The sequence below is a fragment of the Ptychodera flava genome, chromosome 19, assembly GCF_041260155.1.
Source record: "Ptychodera flava strain L36383 chromosome 19, AS_Pfla_20210202, whole genome shotgun sequence".
NCBI lineage: Eukaryota > Metazoa > Hemichordata > Enteropneusta > Ptychoderidae > Ptychodera > Ptychodera flava.
The window spans coordinates 17,583,790-17,606,350 of record NC_091946.1 but is presented as its reverse complement, the minus strand read 5'-3'; the positions used below and the strand labels follow the sequence as shown (position 1 = coordinate 17,606,350).

Below are 22,561 nucleotides of genomic sequence, written 5' to 3'. Positions count from 1 at the left end.
ATGTAGGCACGTCCCCTCTATCATCCGTGAGCACCTCCCCTCTACAAATTTTGTGGAGGGGTCGTGCCGTGAGGTAAGCTTAGGTTTATATTTTGTAAAGGTATTGTGACACCACTGAATTCCAGTCAGCAGATTTCAATAAAGCATCAAGTTTCTGTAACTTTAATTTTTAAAGACAAACAGAAATATAAAAGCAATCTATTTTCCAACGATTTTTTATTGTTTTGGTTACTTTTACATAAATTTGTTTTACCCTTTAGGCCTATAGAGATTTGAGATTTGAGAAGTTGACAACAAAATAGACATCGGCAGCCCTCAAATTCCGCTGGAGGTATAAAGAGCGCCGCCACAAAACAAGGTGGCGGCATAATTGGGGCCTTGAAACTCAGTTTGTGAAACCCGGCAAACAGAAACCTATATAAAGCCGTCGGGACCGACGAGGATCATTCGGCGCTCGTCTCGGAGCGCTACGACAAAAGGCTTTGCGAGAGGTACCTTAGAAAGGTTCACACGCAGCCTTACCGACAACACAGGCTCATTTACACTCGTCAAAACAATCTTCCCAACCCAGAGACCTATTGGACCTAAATCTGTGACATTTAACGCCGAACTGAGAGAACACAAAGACGACAAAAATTGGCGAGCGTAAGGACCATCGGTGTGACGTCAAATAAAGATGGCGGCGAACTTCTGCAACGACTCCAAGGCACCTTTACTTGATGTAAAGAGAGTGCAGTTTGGAATCCTGAGTCCAGATGAAATCGTATGTTAATAACTGTTTATTAATATCTTTTAAAATATGCCATGTGTATGACTCTCACAGTTGTTTCTTCCATCAGTTTTCCCTGCTAGAGAATCAGGAAACGGACGTCAGCATGTTTACAAACTTACCCGTTTACCGAACATATGAATCTGCTGATGCAGCTGGTTTCGTAGCTGTCGTGATTTTCATGCGATATTGATCATTTACATATTATTGACAGCGATGTATGGTATAGACTGCGCGGGGGATGCGATAGTTTAGACATACGTTTTGTAGAGGAGGGGAGCGAACGTTTGTAATTTGCGTGTATCTTATTCAGATTGCATAATAAAAGAATAGTCAAGGTCACCGGTGTTGAGCTTGCCTGCGACACCCTCACACGTTCGCTTAGAGAAAAATCCGAGCCGGTACCGTTTCTGTATAAAAATGTGTTCGTCTAAGATTGTAAAAAAAGTTATGGAAATACATGTACGTTAACGTGCCGGTAATTCACAGGTGATCACAGAGTCTGAGATCAGCGCATCACGAAGGCATGACTTGAACACAAACTTGAAATTATTTTAAAAACACATAGACCAGGCTTTATAAACAGAACGCAGTTTAGGTTGTAGAATCTCTAGGAAAAACTCATTAACTTTTCCGTAAATTGACAGCCAAGAATAGGCAGGATACTGATGATAGAATATCAAGTATTTGCTATGCTTTGGTGCTTTCTCTCAAGTTTTTGATATTTCCAAAAGCCATTGCTGTGAAATATAAACATGGCTTGCTGTTGTGTGCAAAAATGAGGATGCCCCTGACAGACTGTCTTGACTTGTAATTTAATGTCAAACTGATAACCAAGTTACTTCTCATTCACACTAGTATTACCTGCGCTCTCATGCTTTACAGACAGGTTGATAAAAGTGATGTTCGATTTTTTTCAGAAACGCATGTCTGTGACAGAAGGAGGTATCAAGTACTCCGAGACTCAGGAAGGTGGCCGACCAAAGATTGGTGGATTGATGGATCCACGTCAAGGCGTCGTTGATCGGTCATCACGATGCCAGACGTGTGCGGGCAACCAGCATGACTGCCCCGGTCATTTTGGCCACATTGAACTCTCCAAACCAGTTTTCCATCCTGGTTTCATCACAAAAACAGTCAAGATCCTCAGATGCTTTTGTTTTTACTGCTCTAAATTACTAGTAGATGCAGTAAGTATTCATTTACTGTGTGACTGTAGATTCGATAAGGAATTTTCGATGCCATTCAAGTGCCCAAAGTTGTTGACTTGCATAATGAGTAAACATTTCAACAAGCTGGTCCCAACAGTGATTACAGAACTCCCATGTTACACACTTTCATGACACTGAACAAAATTATGGTAAACCATTTGTCAGATCTTTGTAGATGCCTTGGTGTCAGCGAATAACTTTCAAAAGTTATGCCAAACTTGAGTGCACCTCACAATACTGTCAAGAATCATTTACACCTGGTAGAGACACCTTACCTGTACATTAAATGAAGGTATGTGTGCATTCTTCCTATAGAGCTGTTACAGCCACTCAACAGCGAGATATATTTATTCTCGTTGCAGAATCATCCAAAAATAAAAGAAATTGTGTACAAATCAAAAGGCATGCCGAGGAAACGATTGGGTTATGTATATGACCTGTGCAAAGCAAAGAAACTCTGTGAGGGTGGTGAGGAGATGGATCACAAATTTGACGCAGAGTTAGCAAAGAGAGACGATGAGGAAGACCAAGCAGCCAAACCAAAGGTGAGATGTTTAATCCTTGTTATGTGACCACTGAACAATACCACTGTTGATGATATCATAGTGGAAAAATTATTCAGTTTCATGGGCACATTGTGTATCAACTTTATCCCAAAACAACTTGATTAATTGGATAAGGAAAACAAAAGAGTCATATCAAGTAAATGTTCAATGTCAATGAAGTAATGGGATTACCAAACATTAATGACTACTGCTACAAGAGAAACACTATGAATTGAAACCATCACTGAAAAAAGTGATTTTGGGCATATTGGTTGTTTTTCTGCAAGTGTTCATCTGTATATATATTGTTCTTAATTCCTATAACCTGGAATGTGCTCTTCATATTCATCAGCACCAATATTTGAATGATTTATCGTTTTGTTGTGTTCTGTGAACAAAGAAAGAAAGAAATTTGCAATGTCATGTTTTGCAGGGACATGGAGGTTGTGGTAGGTACCAGCCCGGCATCAGGAGAACTGGACTAGAACTCACAGCTGAGTGGAAAAACGTGAATGAGGACTCTCAGGAGAAGAAAATTTTACTTTCTGCTGAGAGAGTTTTGGAAATTTTCAAACGGATCTCTGATGAGGAGTGTCACATAATCGGCATGGATCCAAGGTTTGCGCGTCCTGATTGGATGCTGGTCACCGTGTTACCTGTACCGCCATTGGCTGTCCGGCCTGCTGTTGTAATGTTTGGAACCGCCAGAAATCAGGTCAGTGGAGCATCACCTTAAGCAATCCCCCCCTTGCATATGTTACATCACTTGAGGCTCAAATGACCAACGCAACTACAATGTTGAACCCAATGGCTGTATGTCTCTTCATGCATGCTGTACAGGGCACTTATTTTTGTCATGTAAAAAATAAGAGTTGTGCCTAACATTTGGTGATAGAAAATTTGAGCTCCGTTATTAGCTCATTGTGACAAATAGATAGCATGGTTGTGTACTTCTTGATTTTCAGTCTTTTCTGTAGCTTAGATCTTCTCTGGTCTGAATTTGAAATGTACTGTTTAACCCTTTCACCACCATGGTTTGGCCCAGTCACATCATTTCACATGGTAAAGCTGGACCTGTACACAGGAACATGGGTTAAAGAATTATAGCACCAATGTTCAAATTTTGTGTATGTGATTCTTGGAAGAGTTTTACCCTTTCATGGATCCATTGTTTACGGGAATTTTTTTTTGAGTGAAAAAGTTAAGCAACTTTCCTGTTTTCATAATGATAAGAAATGGGAATTCAGTAGCTTTCTGTTTGCCTTCCTGCAGGATGACTTGACGCACAAACTGGCTGACATCGTGAAAGCAAACAATCAGTTGAAAAAGAATGAACAGAATGGTGCTGCGGCCCATATCATAGCTGAAGATACCAGAATGCTTCAGTTTCATGTGGCTACACTCTCCGACAATGAACTGCCTGGTCTACCAAAGGTAAGACATTTTGATGGAAACCAAAATGACAAATGTACTGCTCTGAGAACTTGTTCTTTGTACCTGTAGGGCTTCTATAGTCTCTTTGGAATTCAAATGTAAATGTTGAATCTGTGAGCATGGTATTGCAAGATTTCTGGCAGCTGAACATGTGATATTTATTGAAATTATGTGATATGCCTGGTGTGTGTTACAAACACCATGCAGTTGCAGAGTACATTAGAAAAACAGAAATATTACAGCTGAATGACCTATTGTATATGTAGGAAAGTATGGCATATCAACAGGTTCATGACCACAGTTGTATGTGTGTGATGTTAGTTTTGTTGAATTATATTTGCCTTATGATGACCCTGTCTACATGAATATTCATGATATATCAGTATCAATCACTCTAATTTTTTCCTGAAGGCAACATATCATCAGTCTACCAGTGTTAATGTTATTTGACAGTGATTTGTATTGATGCTTATGTTTGGCACTATGTTCTGTTTCACAGGCCATGCAAAAGTCTGGCAGACCCCTGAAGTCCATAAAGATGAGACTGAAAGGAAAAGAGGGCAGAATCCGTGGAAACCTCATGGGAAAACGTGTGGATTTTTCAGCCCGTGCTGTCATCACTCCGGACCCTAACTTGTCCATTGATCAAGTCGGTGTACCGAGGACAATTGCTCAGAACTTGACCTTTCCAGAAATTGTTACACCATTCAACATCGACAGGTACACATAAAGTACTTGTCACTTGTCTCATAGGTCAATGAACAGGAAGCTCCAGTTGATATTGCCAAGAAAGCTTTCACCTGGGAATAAGTGGCTTTCCAGTTATGTTATCAGTGCAGTTGCCATTCCCTGCCAATATCTGTGATGCAGCAGTATCAGTCTTCTGCACTGTAGCTGTTCTACACAGACACCACTCATATTGGAGTTGATTATTCTGAAATGGGTGTAATTTGTGTTTCAGTGTGTATTTGTAGCACTTTGGGATAATCAATCTGGTGTTAGCATTGGTTACATAAGTGTAACTTTGCTCACCCAATTTCCACTCCGTTAGTTCTATAATTGGTAAATCATGTTGTACTTTCTGACACTTTTTTCAGAATGCATGAATTAGTGAGGCGAGGTCACAACCAGTACCCGGGTGCAAAGTACATTATCCGTGACAACGGTGACAGGATTGATCTGCGATATCATCCCAAAGCCAGTGATTTACATTTACAGTGTGGTTACAGGGTGAGTTCACGCTATCATATCTGGCAAAAGAGAAATTACCTTCCATTGTGTACCCTACGCTATGTTATGCATGTATGCCAAGTATTTCGTCAAATTGATGTTGAAAGAACTTGTGTAGAACTGCACATTTTTCTAGGACTTGCAAAATGTGCAGTTGTAATGTGCTGTACTTCTGTTGTTTCAGTGCACATATTTGTAGACTGGCATACTCTCAGTCTCTGCTCTGTGCCGGTATGCTGAATTTTGATTTCCAAAACTCTTAGTGTCTATCCATCATTCTCAATAACAGGGTTACAAAAATAAGTAGACATGATTGAAGTAAAGATGGAGTCTGTCCATATGGCAGTTGCATTATACTTCTCGTATCACACCATGACAGCTTTGTATATGCAGTATAGAACTAAATATGTAATACAATTTTGTGTTGCATTTAACTGTCTGAGAATCACAAATACTTCTCTGTCCATCACCTTTCATGCAGACCTCTCTGATGATCTGATCTGTTGTCTTGGCATTTCAGGTTGAAAGACATCTCCGAGACAATGACCACGTCATCTTCAACAGACAGCCCACCCTACATAAAATGTCCATGATGGGGCATCGTGTCAAGATCTTACCGTGGTCTACCTTCCGACTCAATCTCAGGTACCATTGTCTACACATCTACAAATTTTTTGTGGTTTCTAAGGAAGAAGTGGAAACATCCTTGTGTTGAACAATGTGGAAGTGTTATTGAATTTTATGTTCATTTTTCACCAACTTGTTCACAGGGAGATTAAGAAGTGGTCATGTCTAATCAGTGGATTAGGTCATGAGGAGTTATGTACCCATGCCTTAAAAAAAACTTAATCTATGCTATCATGAAAATAGTAGTACATTCAGTGGAACCATTCTATTATACTTTTTGGTGCAGTGAATGTATCTTTACAAGACGTGTGTGAATTCACCATCACTGATAAAATTGTATGTATGCTACATGTAATGCAACAACAGGCTTGAAAAAGCTATCTTAAAGTAGAGGCTTGCTAAATGGCCCGTTTCACTTGACTTATTGTGTGTATATATTTTACAATACCAGTGTGACATCACCATACAATGCTGACTTTGATGGGGATGAGATGAACCTCCACGTCCCACAGTCGTTAGAAACCAAAGCAGAGATTGCCGAAATCATGATGGTGCCCAGACAGATTGTGACTCCCCAGTCCAACAAGCCTGTCATGGGTATTGTGCAGGACTCTTTGGCTGCTGTCAGAAAGTTCACAAAAAGGGACGTCTTCCTGGAGAAGGTAATGTAAACAAACCTGTTGTTCATTTCAGTTTGCAGTTTCGTCTATTTCTTCAGCGTATGCAAATAATTCTCAGTCAGTTATACAGTGGTACAGTCAGAGATTGAATGTCCATGTGTTCTTATCAACTCTGAAATAAAAAGTTGACAACTTAAAGTAATATCATTGGTAAATATCTGAGATAACTGATATTCTGTAATTTTTGACCATTGTTGGTGTGTCATGCCCCCAAAGGTAGAGGGTCAATGCCATCATAAATCTCATGTGTCTTGAACGTCAATTTGTAAGCTCTCATGAGTTCACCATTATGAATGTTTGATTGACAGGAAGATGTGATGAACCTGCTGATGTGGTTGCCGTCCTGGAACGGCAAGATGTTACAACCGGCCATACTGAAACCCAAGCCACTGTGGACGGGCAAACAGCTCATGTCCCTCATAGTGCCCGGTAACGTCAACTTGATCCGAACACACAGCACACATCCTGATGAAGAGGACAGTGGGCCATACAAGTGGATCTCTCCGGGAGACACTAAGGTATATCATGAGAAATTTTAGGCAGCTTTGTATGTCTTTGAAAAAAACTGTCTGAGGAGTTCTCTTCTTATGGTAATGCCGATCTTGAGATGAATTTCCATAATTCAAAAATGGCCCATCAAGGACAGAGGGTTGTTTTATTACTGAATTTTAATATTCTCTCACATGGAACATGTCATTTTCAGGTTCTCATTGAAAATGGTGAAGTTGTCAGTGGTATCCTCTGTAAGAAGACACTGGGTACATCAAGCGGTTCCCTGGGTCACGTGGTCTTCCTTGAAATGGGGCATGAAATCGCCAAAGAGTTCTATGGAAACATTCAGACAGTGGTCAACAACTATCTCTTGATCGAGGGTCATACCATCGGTATCGGAGATTGTATCGCCGACTCGCAAACATACGAGGACATTCAGAACACAATCAGGAAAGCCAAACAGGACGTGATAGACGTGATTGAGAAGGCGCACAACGATGACCTTGAACCAACTCCTGGTAACACCCTGAGGCAGACTTTTGAAAACCAGGTAAGATTTTTCTCTTGTGTTTCCACGTGAAAGATGTATATACATATATGTTCAACAATGCAAGTAACGTGATACATGCATCAGATTTAAGTACATGTCTGCTAGATTTTTGCCAATCAGCCCACATATGGTATGTTGAAAAGAGATTATTGCAGTGAAATAATCAAAATAGATTTTAACTGAATATTTCTTTGAATATATTCCATTTTCTTCTTCGCCAGGTGAATCGTATTTTGAACGACGCTCGTGACAAAACTGGTGGCTCCGCCCAGAAGAGTTTGTCTGAGTTCAACAATTTCAAAGCTATGGTGGTGGCCGGTTCCAAAGGATCCAAAATCAACATTTCACAGGTAAAATGTCAATCATATGCTGTAAAGATGACCTTGTATCAATTCTTTTCTACCACTAACCCTTGATGAAGCATACCAAAACCTTGTACATGTACTGTAAAATCACTTTATTTTAGGGTACGACAGCTCTAGCTCTAACACCATATCCCTGTCTTGTTCCACTCTAGGTCATTGCCTGTGTGGGACAGCAGAACGTTGAAGGTAAACGTATCCCCTTCGGTTTCCGTCACCGAACACTGCCTCACTTCATCAAAGATGATTACGGTCCTGAGAGTAGAGGATTTGTAGAGAACTCGTACCTGGCCGGATTGACACCCACTGAGTTCTATTTCCACGCCATGGGAGGTCGTGAGGGTCTCATTGATACTGCTGTGAAGACTGCTGAAACAGGTATGGCCAAAGTCACGGAAATTTGCTCATTTGTCAGGGGGTGAGGAAGTCAGGTGTTCATATTTTTCGGGAATAAGTTGATAGATGACTTTGCTGTTACACCAGTCTTACAGATTGGAGTATTCTAATGAACTTGTTGGATAAAAATATACTTTAGGCTAGCAAGATAGACTTCAGCACCACAGGATTGTTGTCCCAGGGCCACAAAATATCTAGCAGATTTGCTCACCCAACTTTTATGTCCATTCAGTATACATGGCTAATGAATAGAGATATTCACAGAACTTAAAATAATATTTCATGGACCATCAACAAGTACCTCTCCTCCCAATATATATGACCCTAACAGTGTGATAATCAGTACAGCACATGTCAGTATAACAATCCGATATTCAATCGCTCTCAATCTCGGTTTTCTCAAATACTAACACTACCACCTCTCACCACCAGGTTATATCCAGCGTCGTCTGATCAAAGCTATGGAGAGTGTGATGGTGCGATATGACGGCACAGTTAGAAACAGCAATGACGCCCTGGTACAGCTGAGATACGGAGAGGATGGCCTGGACGGAGCTCACGTAGAGTTCCAAAGCATGCCATGCATGAAACCATCCCACAGAGCATTTGAATCAAGATTTAAATTTGACTACTCAAGTGAAAGGTGTGTGTTTCATATTATAAGTTGACAATTACAGAGAAAAGATTCTGCTTGCTCCTTCTTATGTAATATCTAGATTCTGCCACTTGTACATCTCCAGTACATAGGTAATTTGATCACAGATCAGATATTGCCAGGATTGTCGATTTCCAGGTGTGTTTCAAATGCTGTTAAGTTTTGGCATCTAGTTTTGAATAGTTTTGCTGCAATAAATTGTAGAATCCTCATGCAGCAAAAGAGTAGGTTTTCGTTACATGAATCTGATTCTGAAGGCGATGCTGAGTGGCAACAGTGTGAGTATTTGATGTCTCTTGAACTGGATTCAGATTCATAAATGTGATAACTCAGTGTTTCAATCTCTCTGTCAATACAGAGTGTTGAGGAGGTTCCTGAATGAAGAGGTGGTCAAAGACATCATGGGAAGTGCACATGTACAGTCAGAGTTGGAAGAAGAATTTGAAAAACTGAAAGAGGACAGAGAAATTCTTCGAAGCATATTCCCCACTGGGGAAAGCAAGGTAAGACCTTGTACTTGCAAGACAGAAAGAGTAAAATCTCAAACGCATGAAAGTGTTATTGACAACCGACATTATCTACCTCTTGATTATTTGTAGGGTCAAGTTCACTGAAATATCTTTTGTCTGTCTCTGCTTTCCTGTAGGTGGTGTTGCCATGTAATTTACAGAGGTTGATCTGGAATGCACAGAAAATTTTCCACATCAACACCCGGAAGACCACAGATTTACATCCCCTTATTGTCATTGAAGGTATGTGTACACAGATCTACACACACTCAGCACATTCAGTGTGGTTCTCATGGAATATTCTTGTGAAATGATTACCTGCTTTGATCATCCACAGGCTTTCTTCTTGTGTGTGGGTTTATATCAGAGATATTTTCAGTCATCCCTCAAATCAAATAAATGCAATATTTTCTTTAAAAAGTTTAAGTTTGTTGTTCAGACATGAATGAAGAACACTTTACAAAATTCTCTTTATGACAGAAATCATTGCTTGTCTTAGAGTGCCATCAATGATACAGAAACGCAAGCATGCCTAAATTTAACCTGTTCACCCCTAACTCCCTGTGAACAGGTCCACAATCACGTTCTTAACAATCGGATTGTACCAAGCCATTGTGGTGAAAGGGTTAATTATACTACAGCTGAGCATTGGCCCAACATTCTTCAACACTTGTTGTCATTATTTCAACTTTTGAAGTGAAAATGACTATGCTGTTGTATGTTAGTGGGTTTATTTCTAGCAAAGATAAGTTCAATAGAATATCATTGGAGCAGAGAGAGGGAGGGAGAGAGGAAAGGGAGGAGAGAACTTTGTGAAAGCATATTGAGGGCAGTGTTGCAGGGCTGTCAATTATAGCCGGTCACCGGCGGCAAATCGCCGTCTGACACAGGTCTTGCCGCCGCCTGCTTTCCCTATTCAAGGCCTGCAATAATCTTTAATACGTCATGCTTTCCCAATTCTACCGTTGGCCGCGCTGTGCTACAGAGGCGCAGCCCCTAAGGCTCGTTGGTAGCCGATTTCTGATTGGTTTTAATCGGTACTGTCAAAAGCTTTGCGTGTTCTGATTGGTTTTCGGACGTACACGATCGATATGGCTACGAAAAGAACGACAGCCACGTTGGATTTATGGGTCCAAAAAAAGACCCCGAGAGGCTTACACTAGCTCTGGATATAAAAGTAATGTTCATATTTGTAAATCATTTTATTTTCCTGAAGAATTTCAGTGATCGGGGGTTCAATCCATCAATGGTATAGCATGCAATGTAGATTTCACGCCGCGTCTGAGCAAAATGCCATAGCATTACGTGTATTTAGCGACTGGAATTTTTGATTTGTTTTCCCGTTTGCAGATCGTGAACACTCTTTACAATGAGTAAGAATCGTTTACTCGGCCCAAAAAAACTTTGTGGGGATTGACATAATTTTTAGTGAGTTTTGACTACCACTGAATTTGTTTGCACCAAGCCGCCGTTCTATGAAATGTATCTTACGGCAGTACATGCTGTGTACTGTGGTTGTTTCGAAGGCCCGAGTATTGAAGTTCGGTAAATATTTTCAGACATCCGAAATCTTTCCTCAAAAGCAAATATCGGTATTCCGATCCTTCAAAATCATTTACCAAGACCAACATTTTTAATGTTTAGGGCAATCACAAACTTTGGCTAGGTTTGACTATATACTTTCGGTATCTTGCACGTACGGCGGTAAACCATGTTTTGAATACGGATAAGCTTATATCATGCATGAAGCGAAGTGAGCCTACCCACTTGGCCAGCGTGGGTTTCGACAAAACTCGGACTACTGTGAAGGATATCAGAATAGATAGTCATCAGGAGAAAAGATTTGATTGTATACTTTCACGCGCAAGGATTTACTACGTAAACAAATCAGCATATTCTCAATCTTGTCGATTGAGAGGCCGACGGACAACGAAGCCACGCAATTTCATTAGCGGATGTAAACTTGAGTATGTAATTGTTTGTATGACGTAGCGTCAACTCAAATTGTCTCTGGTAATGGTCTCGTATTTACCCCATTACATTTGTAAATTTTCACACTGGAAATTCATAGCCGGTAACTCTGAGGAGAGGTCTTGAAACAGACAAAATAAAATTACAGCAGTATCAACCAGATGTAAATCGGAATTTTTTGTCGTGACGTTATGACATCAGTTTTGCAGTGGGGACAAGATTTTTTAAATTCTAATACGATTAGCTGTTTTTGAATGGGAACGTATTACAATTATTGAATTACTTTCTGCAGGTGTTGTTTCTTAAGAAATAGTTTCTGCAGGTGTTGTTCTAAAGCTACATCTGAAGAAATAGTTTTTGCAGATGTAGTTTCTGAAGCTACTGTTTCATCAGCCTGAGATATTGAGGTATTGTCAGCTGGTACTGCTCTACAAGCCTTGGGTTGGATGAGTACTTCAGTGATTCTGATTATGGTTCAGATTATGATCTTTATTAAGCAGGTTGTAATTCAACAGAATTTATATGCAAATAATAATAACCTGGTGTATCAATAAACATATAAACTCTGAAATACTTCTGTTTTATCTTTCATAATTTATTTCACAAGATTCAATTTCATGTTACTTTTGATACTTCAGTTATAATAAACTTGACAGTAAAATGCCCTCAAAAGTGCCACCACAGGCCACCAATTGAAGATGAATAATTAGAAAAGCTTCAGCTTCAGGAGGGGGGACACCCCCCTCCTGGCCTCCCCCCGCGTGCGCTTGCGCGCACGCCTTGCTCCGCTTCGCTCCGCACAAGGCTGTACCCTCCTGTTCTTTCACTTGTACCCTTCTATTCTGAAAAACATTGACAGCCCTGGTGTTGAATCTAGAGCGCGGGATTGACGCGTTTCAGCAAAAAATCCCGCTCTGAAATCTACCCAGTGCGTCACTTTGGGCGCACTCACAAAGAGGGTGGGTCTGTAAATAGGTCAACGTGTGTTTTCTTTCATTGTTAAACGTAACCACTTTGCGTGATGATTTGCTATATTTTGCTAGATGTTACCAATGATTTCATTTATATATACTTTAGCAGCACACGTCCGTTTTGAAATGACATTCGCGTTTGTTACATTGTCGATAAAACTTGTTTGTGAATGTACTGACTGACAGCCGTGACGAGAAAAAAAATTCACGTACGGGAGTAATTTCAAACTAACTCTCACACAGAAAGGTTTTTGAAAAATGTAGCCAACACACCTATTCCATTCAAAAAGAAAAAACATGTTCTTGATCAAGCGGAAATCAAACCAAATTCCAAAATTTTCTGAAACATTTCATGTGTCCACATGGATCGAGATACTAGACGTAGCTTGATGGTGCATGTTGTTTGTCAAAGTCGTCTCAAGTCGTTATGCCACGGTCACGCATGGCTTGCCAAGAAATTCGATCTAGCGAGAACAACAGTGAATATCTATTCAGATCTTATACCAGACGGGTCATATGTCAAGTTCTTCAGTAAGAATGCATTTAATAATACTTGCACGGCTTGCATTGTCAGAGTCGGGACGCTGTGCTGTGTTTGTTTTGCCTCGATGCAGCACATGGTGTCGGCCATTTTCCAAACTTGCTTAGGACAAAGCGTCATCACTCTAGACTCCCTAGGTTACGCTTTTATGTCTATGGGAACTTACTGCTGCAGCTGAGATCGAGACTAGTTAGTCATTAAAAAAAGTCCTGCTCTATCAATGAGAGCTGTGAAATGATAAATGAACTTACTTTCTCACTGTGGGGAAATTCTCAATTGTATTTTTGCATAATACTGAAAGAATTATCTCTTGAGACTAACAGAATGTGCTGCATCTTTTCTATGAATGTGAGTGAATTTGTGATACTTTATTCAAAACAATTATATTCTTGAATAGATGTACAAAGACTTCATAGACTTATTTTAAATAAATGCTAATTTAATATGCAGATTAATATGCAAATTTGCTGCCAAAAAATTGTCCCCCAAATTTTGAAAATGTCCCCAAAATTTAAGGCAGTGGGCCCAAATGTCCCCCAATCCTAAGATCCTAGATTCAACACTGGAGGGATCTCATAGACATTTTGAGACACTTGTATCCTGCTGAGCATTTTGAACAATCCCATTTCCTTGAACAGGTATTCGAGATCTGAGTAAGAAGCTGGTCATTGTGAAGGGTGAAGATTCCATCAGTAGGCAAGCCCAGGCCAACGCCACCATTCTTGTCAACATCCTTATACGGTCAACGCTGTGCTCAAGAAGAGCCACCGAGGAGTTCAAACTTTCCGCAGAAGCCTTTGAATGGGTTCTCGGAGAAATTGAGACAAGATTTCAACAGGCACAGGTAAACACAGCACACTGTGTAATCTGAAAAAAAACTATGAAATTCTGGGAGTCAAGATAACTTAGTCCATTTCGGGTAATAATTTGTGTATGAGTTGGTATGCAAGTAATAGATGTTTTGAAAATAAATAATGCTGTCAAAAATGGTACAAATATTGGGTGTCTTTGTTTATCCTAATAATCTGTTTCGTTTAGAACTGTAAGCCCTATTCATTATTTAAATTAATTTGTAGGTTTTGTGATGAAGTATGCTGAAAAAGGATTTGTACGCATGGCTTTTTACAATGTCAAAAAGGATAAGGTCAGATTGACGCTAGCCCCATCATATATATCTATTGCAAACATTAATTGAACACTGCAAATGTACTCACCTTGTTTTACAGGCCCAGCCAGGAGAGATGTGCGGACCGCTTGCTGCCCAGTCCCTTGGTGAACCAGCCACCCAGATGACACTCAACACTTTCCATTATGCTGGTGTGTCAGCTAAAAACGTCACCTTGGGTGTGCCCCGTCTCAAGGAAATCATTAATGTGTCGAAGAAACCTAAGACTCCTTCACTGACAGTGTTCTTGACTGGCCAGGCTGCCAGAGATGCAGAGAAGGCTAAGGTAAGTAAATGGGTGCACTTGACCTGTGTCTCCCCTGTTTTGCTGTAGGTTGGCTCATCCATGCCAGTCAAAAGCAATAGGATCATACCAAATGGTCATGGCAGTAGGGTAGGGTTTTACAACTATGAAGAAACAACCATTATATTTAACTTAAGAGTCTTTGAGTAAAAGTTTCTAGACCATCTACAGATACTGTAGGTGGAGAGTTAAAGTGGTCTACAATAATGAGAAAATCTCTTCAACATGGTAGCAGTCTCTTGTTGATGTTGAGAAATAAATCTTTCCACTCATAGAGCCATGCTTTCTAATTTCTCATTTGTTCTAACAGGACGTTCTGTGTCGATTGGAGCATACGACTCTCCGCAAGGTCACTGCAAACACAGCAATCTACTATGACCCAGACCCCCAGAACACTGTCATCACAGAGGACCAAGACTGGGTCAATGTGTACTATGAAATGCCTGACTTTGACCCAACTCGCATATCGCCGTGGCTGCTGCGTATTGAGCTAGATCGCAAACGTATGACGGACAAGAAATTGTCCATGGAGCAAATCGCAGAGAAGATCAATGCTGGCTTTGGTGATGATCTGAACTGTATCTTCAACGACGACAACGCTGAGAAGTTGGTACTTAGGATAAGAATCATGAGCAGTGATGAGAACAAATTCCAAGATGTGAGTGAATATTTCACAATAACTTAAATTATCTTGTCATAACAGTCAAGTTACAAGTTCAGATTATAAATTCTAGGTACATGGTTGGTAGCGTCTTGAATAATACATTTCTACAGCTGTCATCGATAATTTGACATGTCATAAAAGTGCCCTGTGCAGTAATCAGAAGACCTCAAGTGACATTTATTTATGTACCATCTTTGACGAAAACCGTGGCAAGTAAAGTTTGTAGCCATTTACTGAAATGAGTCACTGTGCTCTCAATCACACTCTATCCCAAATTATGCGTCAATGATGGTCAAGCTTCTTCATTGAAAGATTTCGTTATGTGCATGAAATGGCTACTAAGAGATGTTTGGAAATGTTACCATCACAAAACATGTACAATTACACTGATGTTTGTCTTGAGCGTGTGAGTGAAAGAAGTTAAATTCCTCTCTGACTTGATCTTGACCTTCAGGAGGAAGAGCAAGTGGACAAGATGGACGATGATGTGTTCCTCCGGTGCATCGAAGCCAATATGCTGACAGATATGACCTTACAAGGCATTGAACAAATTGCCAAGGTAAGCTGAATTAGACAGGATGGCGTTTGTTTAGAAATAGGCATGCCTTATGCACGATTCAGAACGGTACATGTTGGTAAAGTTGGTCAGAAAAGATAAAATGTTAACTCTGGTAGTGTCATCTCTCAAGGTCATTTTTCGATATTGAGCTTTTGGAAGTAGGTGCCCTTGACTGACTAATCTCTCACTCTTGAAATAATGCCAGTAAAGGTTTTGAGAAATGCAGTTTAACGTGTGCAAAATTGTGTCCATTATCTCCTTCTCGTGCAATATTGCTTTACCAGTCTAGCCCAGTAATAAATGATACTTTTCATTGACAAAGCCGACACAAAATGTTGTTTATTACAGGTGTACATGCATCTTCCCAAGGAGGAAAGCAAGAAGCGAATCACAATCACAGAGCTTGGTGAATTCAAGGCGCTGCAGGAATGGATCTTGGAAACCGACGGCACGTCACTTATGAAAGTGCTCAGTGAAAGGGATGTCGACCCGGTCAGGACCACTTCCAACGACATCTGTGAAATATTCCAGGTAAAAACTTCGTACTTCCATCAGTAATCGCATGAAAGCAGTGCTTCGCTTTTGGATATGGATGTGAGAAAAATGTGCTGTTGTGGGGAAGTGCTGTTGTTGAATATACTACCGTAGGGTAGCACTGTTGTTGTTTATTCTGTGTTTTGATAAGATGGTGAATCGTTTTGATTCAGCGCCCTCTGGAGGGCTTAAATGTCTTTGACGACATCCAGGCCAGCAGGCAACACATAAGAAAATGAAATAGGTTTGATTCTTTCATATTGTCACTGGATAAATCATAGAGATCATCAACACTGGAAACCAGTTCATTTGCCACCTCTCGTTGTAACTGAAAAGGGGCGCTTGTGTTGAGGATGTGCGTGATTTACGTCTTATTCTGAAAATGTTTTTCTCTTTGATTGTTGACAGGTGTTGGGTATTGAAGCAGTGAGAAAGTCTGTGGAGAAAGAAATGAACCATGTGATCTCCTTCGATGGTTCTTACGTCAACTACCGTCACTTGGCCTTGCTCTGCGACGTCATGACAGCCAAAGGCCATCTGATGGCCATCACCAGGCACGGCATCAACAGACAAGATGTTGGCGCCCTCATGAGGTGCTCATTTGAAGAAACGGTAAGCATAGCTTTTTAGTGTTGATCTCCATTATCCATTATGTGTGCCATTTGGTTTTAACCAGCTGCATTTCAAAATGATATTAAAATGGAATTATAAATGGTGCCATGGTTCGTTATGTGAAAGGTTGTCCGAGAGAACTGAAATGTTTGGTTGTTCACTGTATGGTAAATGTTCATCCATTTTTCTGTTGATTTAAGTTGTTGCATTTACAGTTATGGAGCCCAGAGATTTTACCGTGTGATTAGTAATGCTGATTTGTGTCTTAGAATATCGGAAATCACAGAAGTGACTACAAATTTCAGCTTTGCCAGGTTTAGCACAATTTTCACTAAATTGTTAATTCATATTTACATTCCAATTGTCTGTGTTGTCGCCAGGTTGACATTCTGATGGATGCAGCGTGTCATGCAGAGGTTGACTTCATGAAAGGTGTCAGTGAAAACATCATGTTGGGTCAGCTGGCCAAGATTGGCACTGGGTCCTTTGATCTCCTGCTCGACGCGGAGAAGTGCAAACACGGCATGGAAATTCCCACAGTTGGGATTATGTCTGGAGGTGAGTCAACTGTACAAGTAAGCAATTACTCTTTAAATTTTTCAGGTCCACCAAGCTATGTCTTCAGGGGTCCAAGTCTTCTTGGCCATGTTTGTGTTGTAGTAGTCTCAAGGGTTCAAGCTCAGCGGACTCAAACTTTTAAATTGATTATGTGGTCTGGCAGCCATCTTTAATTTTAAAATACAAATAATTACTCAAAAGACTTTTGAGTTCGTCAGCTTCGTCAGCTTCAAATTTTGCAGGGTACAAGTGTCCGTCATCTACCTAAAAATTTGTGAATAAAATCATGAGTTCACAAATCAAAGATTGTAATTTTTCCCACCAAATTTAAATACAACATTTTACCAGTTTTTGTGAATTTTTCTGTAATTTTTTTGATAATTTTGGACCAAACAGACATCACATTTCATTGGCTACAGATTTCATTAAAATTTTAGCAAAATCTGAAAAAATTTGACAGGGGTACATTTTATAAAGGCAACAAAAATTGACTTTGGCGCTCAAAGGGTTAATTGTTTTACTCATTTCTCCTCTGTATGTTCATTCTTGTTCTACAGCAAATGGTATGTTCTTTGGTGCAGTTGGTACCCCGGCACCAGGTATGTCTCCTCAAATGACCCCATGGAACCAAGGTGCCACACCGGGCTATCCCACAGCTTGGTCACCTGGAGTTGGTGAGTAATATGTCAGTGAATGCATATATGTGTGTGTGTGTGTGTGTGTGTGTGTATTTGCATGAGTACTGTATGTGCGAGTGCTCATGTATTTTTCTGTAACTTTACAACACAAGACTTCATCATGTTTTGTACACTTGCAGCAGTACATGTAGTTAATAATGAATACACTGTTCTAATTGCCCGTAACACCATTTCGTAATTTTGGTACAATTACAGTTTGTGTGTAGAGAGACAATTATAGTGTTGATTTGAGGATGAATGTTAATTATAACAACCTTAAGCAATTAATAAAACATATAACGAGAATTAATCACCGTTCCTCCCATTGTGCATTGAATTTGTTTCCATAACGGCACTTGAAATATGTTTTCCTGATCAGCAATGGTCTTTTTGTTTCGAATTTGCAGGAAGTGGAATGACCCCCGGTGCTGCTGGTTTCAGTCCATCTGCACACTCTGATGCCAGTGGCTTCAGTCCTGGCTACAGTCCAGCCTGGTCTCCACAGCCCGGATCACCGAGCTCTCCAGGCCCATCCAGTCCGTATATGCCCTCACCAAGTGGTGCCATGTCACCGAGCTATGCACCGACATCACCAGCGTATGAACCTGGATCACCATCTATAACACCTCAGAGTCCAAGCTACAGTCCCACATCACCGTCATACTCACCAACTAGTCCTGGATACTCTCCTACTAGCCCGAAGTATTCACCGACAAGCCCAAGTTACTCGCCGACAAGTCCCAGCTATTCTCCAACCAGCCCTAGTTACAGCCCAACATCACCGTCTTACAGCCCGACAAGTCCCAGCTATTCTCCAACAAGCCCGAGCTACTCGCCGACTTCACCAAGTTACAGTCCAACTTCTCCGAGTTACTCGCCTACCAGCCCATCGTACAGTCCGACATCTCCAAGTTACTCACCAACATCACCGAGTTACAGTCCAACAAGTCCATCATACAGCCCAACCAGTCCCAGCTACTCACCGAGTTCACCTCAGTACACGCCGACGTCACCCAACTATTCCCCGACCAGCCCAAGCTACTCCCCAACAAGCCCAAGCTACAGCCCATCGTCACCAAGCTACTCTCCAACGTCACCCAGTTACTCGCCAACATCGCCCAGCTACAGCCCAAGTTCGCCGAAATACTCCCCACAGTCGCCAAGCTACAGCCCGACATCACCCAGCTACTCCCCATCCAGTCCCAAGTACTCTCCAACAAGCCCATCGTACAGCCCAACGTCTCCCAGCTACAGCCCCAGCTCGCCGCAGTATACTCCGACATCACCCAAGTACAGCCCAACAAGCCCAACGTACTCTCCAACCAGCCCAAGCTACTCACCAGCCAGTCCCAAGTACTCTCCAACCAGTCCCAAATATTCACCAACAAGCCCAACGTACTCCCCGACATCGCCCAAGTACAGCCCGACATCTCCCACATACTCACCAACCAGCCCCAAGTACAGCCCAACGTCACCAACCTACTCACCCACCAGCCCCAAGGGATCAACCTACTCACCCACAACACCAGGATATTCACCCACATCCCCCACCTACAGCCCAACCAGTCCCGGTATGGGCGATGACAGTGATGAGGATTAGACTGTTCCAACACTTCCCCAACCAGTGTTTTGTACATAAATTTGTAATTGGTGTATTTTTCAGTGCATTGTGCATTTTTGCAAAAGCCAAGGAAATAACTGTGAGAGAGCAGTGCTTATATATAAGTATTTGCCGATAGTCTTCAAGATTTACAAAGAAATTCCAAGTAGATTTCAGTGTGATCAATAGTACGTATAATGTACATTCTTTACCATGAGGAAGTACCAGACTTTCACCATTCTTGAAAGATAGTACCACATTGTAGGACTGCCAAGGGTTGGGTGATCTTGGTGTGAAGGGTTTGTAGGTGGGATGAAGAGTAGAATTTTTAGTCAAGGATTCTAAGATTCAGATGACTACTTGAGTCTGTTCTGTTGATTCTCATTTAGTGAGTCTGAAAGTATGCTCGTGTGTTCTAAGAACGTTTGGGTCAGACATTGTAAATATTTTCCACAGACTTATGAAGGTGTCTCAATCATGTTTTCAGAAGTTTGAAAAGCCTCAGACCCAGATAAACAGGACCTGAGAGTCCCTGTAAACAGATATTCCAAGTAGATTTCATTATGTTCAATACTCCTTGTCAAGTACACAAGATAGTGTGTGCATTGGAGAAATTTGTATATTTTTTTCGCAACAACTTTTCGCCATTCGATTGTGGCGGGGACCACAAAACAAAAACAAACAGCAAAAATAACTGATATTATTTTGTCAATTTATGCTGTTAACCAGAGAATTTACTTATTAAAAAACGTTAGCAGGTAGTATGTAGCTCTTACAAACGTGACATGTCTTATTTTAAAACTATATACCAGTATATCACTGAGTGAAAACTAAGGCTTTAAAAAGCTCTACAAGATTTTGCCTCAACAAATTGCTTTGAATGTGTTTCATGATTTATGTAAATAACCATTATATTGTTATATTTGTTTTATTTTGTGATTCATTATTGAGTTGCCTATGTTCTGTTTTTTGAATAAAAAATATTTATGATCAGTGGTTTGAACATTTTCAATCTGATCTTGAGTATCGCACAAAGAGATGAACACAACGTTTGATTGTGATGAAGACAAATGTCTGTCTTTAGGAGATCAAGGTTTGATTGAGATCGAGGACACCATGATATTTGCAGAGGTTTGACAAGTGTGCTGGTTTGTATTTTATTACAGCTGCAGTGCATAAAGTAAACATAAATATTGTGTGCAAGCTATGACATATGGTTCAATAGAGCTGGGCACACAATTTCTATCGGTTTCCAAGTCTTTAAAGTTATGTGATATTATTTTCTGATATTTTTTTGTGAGTTTTATCTCACCACAGAATACATCATAAGTTGTAATTCAGAAATGGTCTAGTTTTTTTTGGACAAAAACAGTAAACTGTTGACAGACCCTTGTGCCTGTTTGGTTTGTATCATCATAACCAGTCTGACTGTCTTTATGGTGTTGGAGTGAATGTGTAGTGGATTCTAAAATTTGCAGTGGTCAGGAGGTTGTATACATTTGCTATAAGATAAGTCAGACAGCCAAAACAGCACTAGGGGCTTTTGACAGTTTACATAAAAATATGCAAAAGTCACAAATTAGTGACATTTGCACATCAGTGAGTAATATTGGGGGGATATAAATGAGTTGAATTTAATCCTTTATATGTTCAGTCATCGCCAATAACATCAGCATCTCCCAAAATCTTGAGATTTCCGTTTCTGCACGAGCATGATCACAGCATGTAGGTTCTTCCTTTCCTAAAGGTGATTTTCATAATCTATGAGGCATGTATTGGATGTGGTATGCCAACTGTTCCATATGCATATCCTACTCATTCACAAGTTGCCGTTTATTTGTTTTCCATTGAATTTTAAAACTGCAGAAATGTTTTTGTTTCAATCAATTGACTCTGTGAAAGTCATTTTCATTGTCTTGAAATTTTGGTTTTGAAGTTTGATCATTGTACATTGAAAGAGGACATGAAGATAATCAAGCTTTATGAGTTCCAATCTTAAGTTTGTTCAGTTTCATTTCTTACAAGTTGCATTTCTTTGATTTCTTTGTCATGTACACTTCAGACAGCTAAACAGCAATTGTGAGATTTAGAAAAAAAACCAAAATCTGCCATAATTAAGAGTTTATCAAGTAAGATGTATGAGTTGCCTCTTTCTCTGAAAATCCATCAATATCTTTTGTAAACTCTCTGTATCAAAAATTAATTTTCTGAAATAAAATTGTGAAAAAAAAGTAATTTTTTGTTGCGTCATTTTCTGGATCAAGTGAATAACTAATTGTGACTGTATGCGGTGAGGTGTGTGCTACAGTGAGCCTCACCTCAGTAAAGCATGTGAGAAATGAGTGTTCTGATGTAGTGTGTTGGCTGATCTCAAACTGGGACCTCTATTCAAGTCAACAACATTTTAGCTATACCGGCCAGATTTACTATGCTGAATGCTTGCCTGCAAGGGTCATTGTCAATGTTGCAGGATGAGTTAATTTCACAATTTTTAACTCGAATCATAGACCCACCAAAATCGGAGGGTCTATGCTCAAACACCACATTCTTGTTATTTCGTCAGTGATCGGGGCCCATGAATTCTGAAGTTTTTGGCTGGATGGAAATTCTGTAGTATGAATAACATGGTTAAAGAAAAGAATTGCATAAAAATTATTAAATTCAAAATGGCTGCTATCCGTGTTTTAACTATAGTAGAGAGAAAAATTAAATTTGCTGTTTTCACAAACCAGAGATAAAAAATTCATGTGCTTCAAAATTGTCCACATGAGCAGTATACCAGAAAAATATTTTTTTTAACTTGAGTACTACACAGTAAACAAATCTGTTCCAGAGATTCATTCTACGCTTAGGAGTTGATTTGATAAAAATTGTTGAAAAAATCTATCACACAACTAATACAGACAACATACATGCAATTCCAGAAACTTTTTTCAGATGTTCTC

At 40.2% G+C, this 22,561-nt stretch overlaps 1 protein-coding gene across 1 annotated transcript; it reads left to right on the top strand.

The window, feature by feature from the left end:
• Positions 1-445: 445 nt before the first annotated feature.
• LOC139118759 (DNA-directed RNA polymerase II subunit RPB1-like) lies at positions 446-21,851 on the top strand. The gene is made up of 25 exons (XM_070682192.1): positions 446-763; positions 1,690-1,959; positions 2,343-2,525; positions 2,959-3,240; positions 3,798-3,959; positions 4,459-4,679; positions 5,057-5,189; positions 5,710-5,834; positions 6,268-6,478; positions 6,805-7,014; positions 7,200-7,538; positions 7,760-7,888; positions 8,056-8,278; positions 8,729-8,939; positions 9,310-9,454; positions 9,598-9,703; positions 13,582-13,787; positions 14,170-14,394; positions 14,723-15,070; positions 15,531-15,635; positions 15,984-16,166; positions 16,578-16,781; positions 17,162-17,339; positions 17,897-18,013; positions 18,424-21,851. Exons 1-25 carry the CDS (start codon positions 677-679, stop codon positions 19,614-19,616), a joined length of 5,796 nt encoding a protein of 1,931 aa, XP_070538293.1. The 5' UTR covers positions 446-676; the 3' UTR covers positions 19,617-21,851.
• Positions 21,852-22,561: the final 710 nt, after the last annotated feature.

Excerpts from the sequence above, each read along its gene's own strand:
- LOC139118759 (XM_070682192.1), top strand. The coding sequence starts at position 677 with ATGGCGGCGAACTTCTGCAACGACTCCAAGGCACCTTTACTTGATGTA. Across the intron at positions 13,788-14,169 it reads CAAGATTTCAACAGGCACAG|GCCCAGCCAGGAGAGATGTG; the intron begins GTAAACACAGCA and ends CTTGTTTTACAG. Across the intron at positions 15,636-15,983 it reads GCATTGAACAAATTGCCAAG|GTGTACATGCATCTTCCCAA; the intron begins GTAAGCTGAATT and ends TGTTTATTACAG.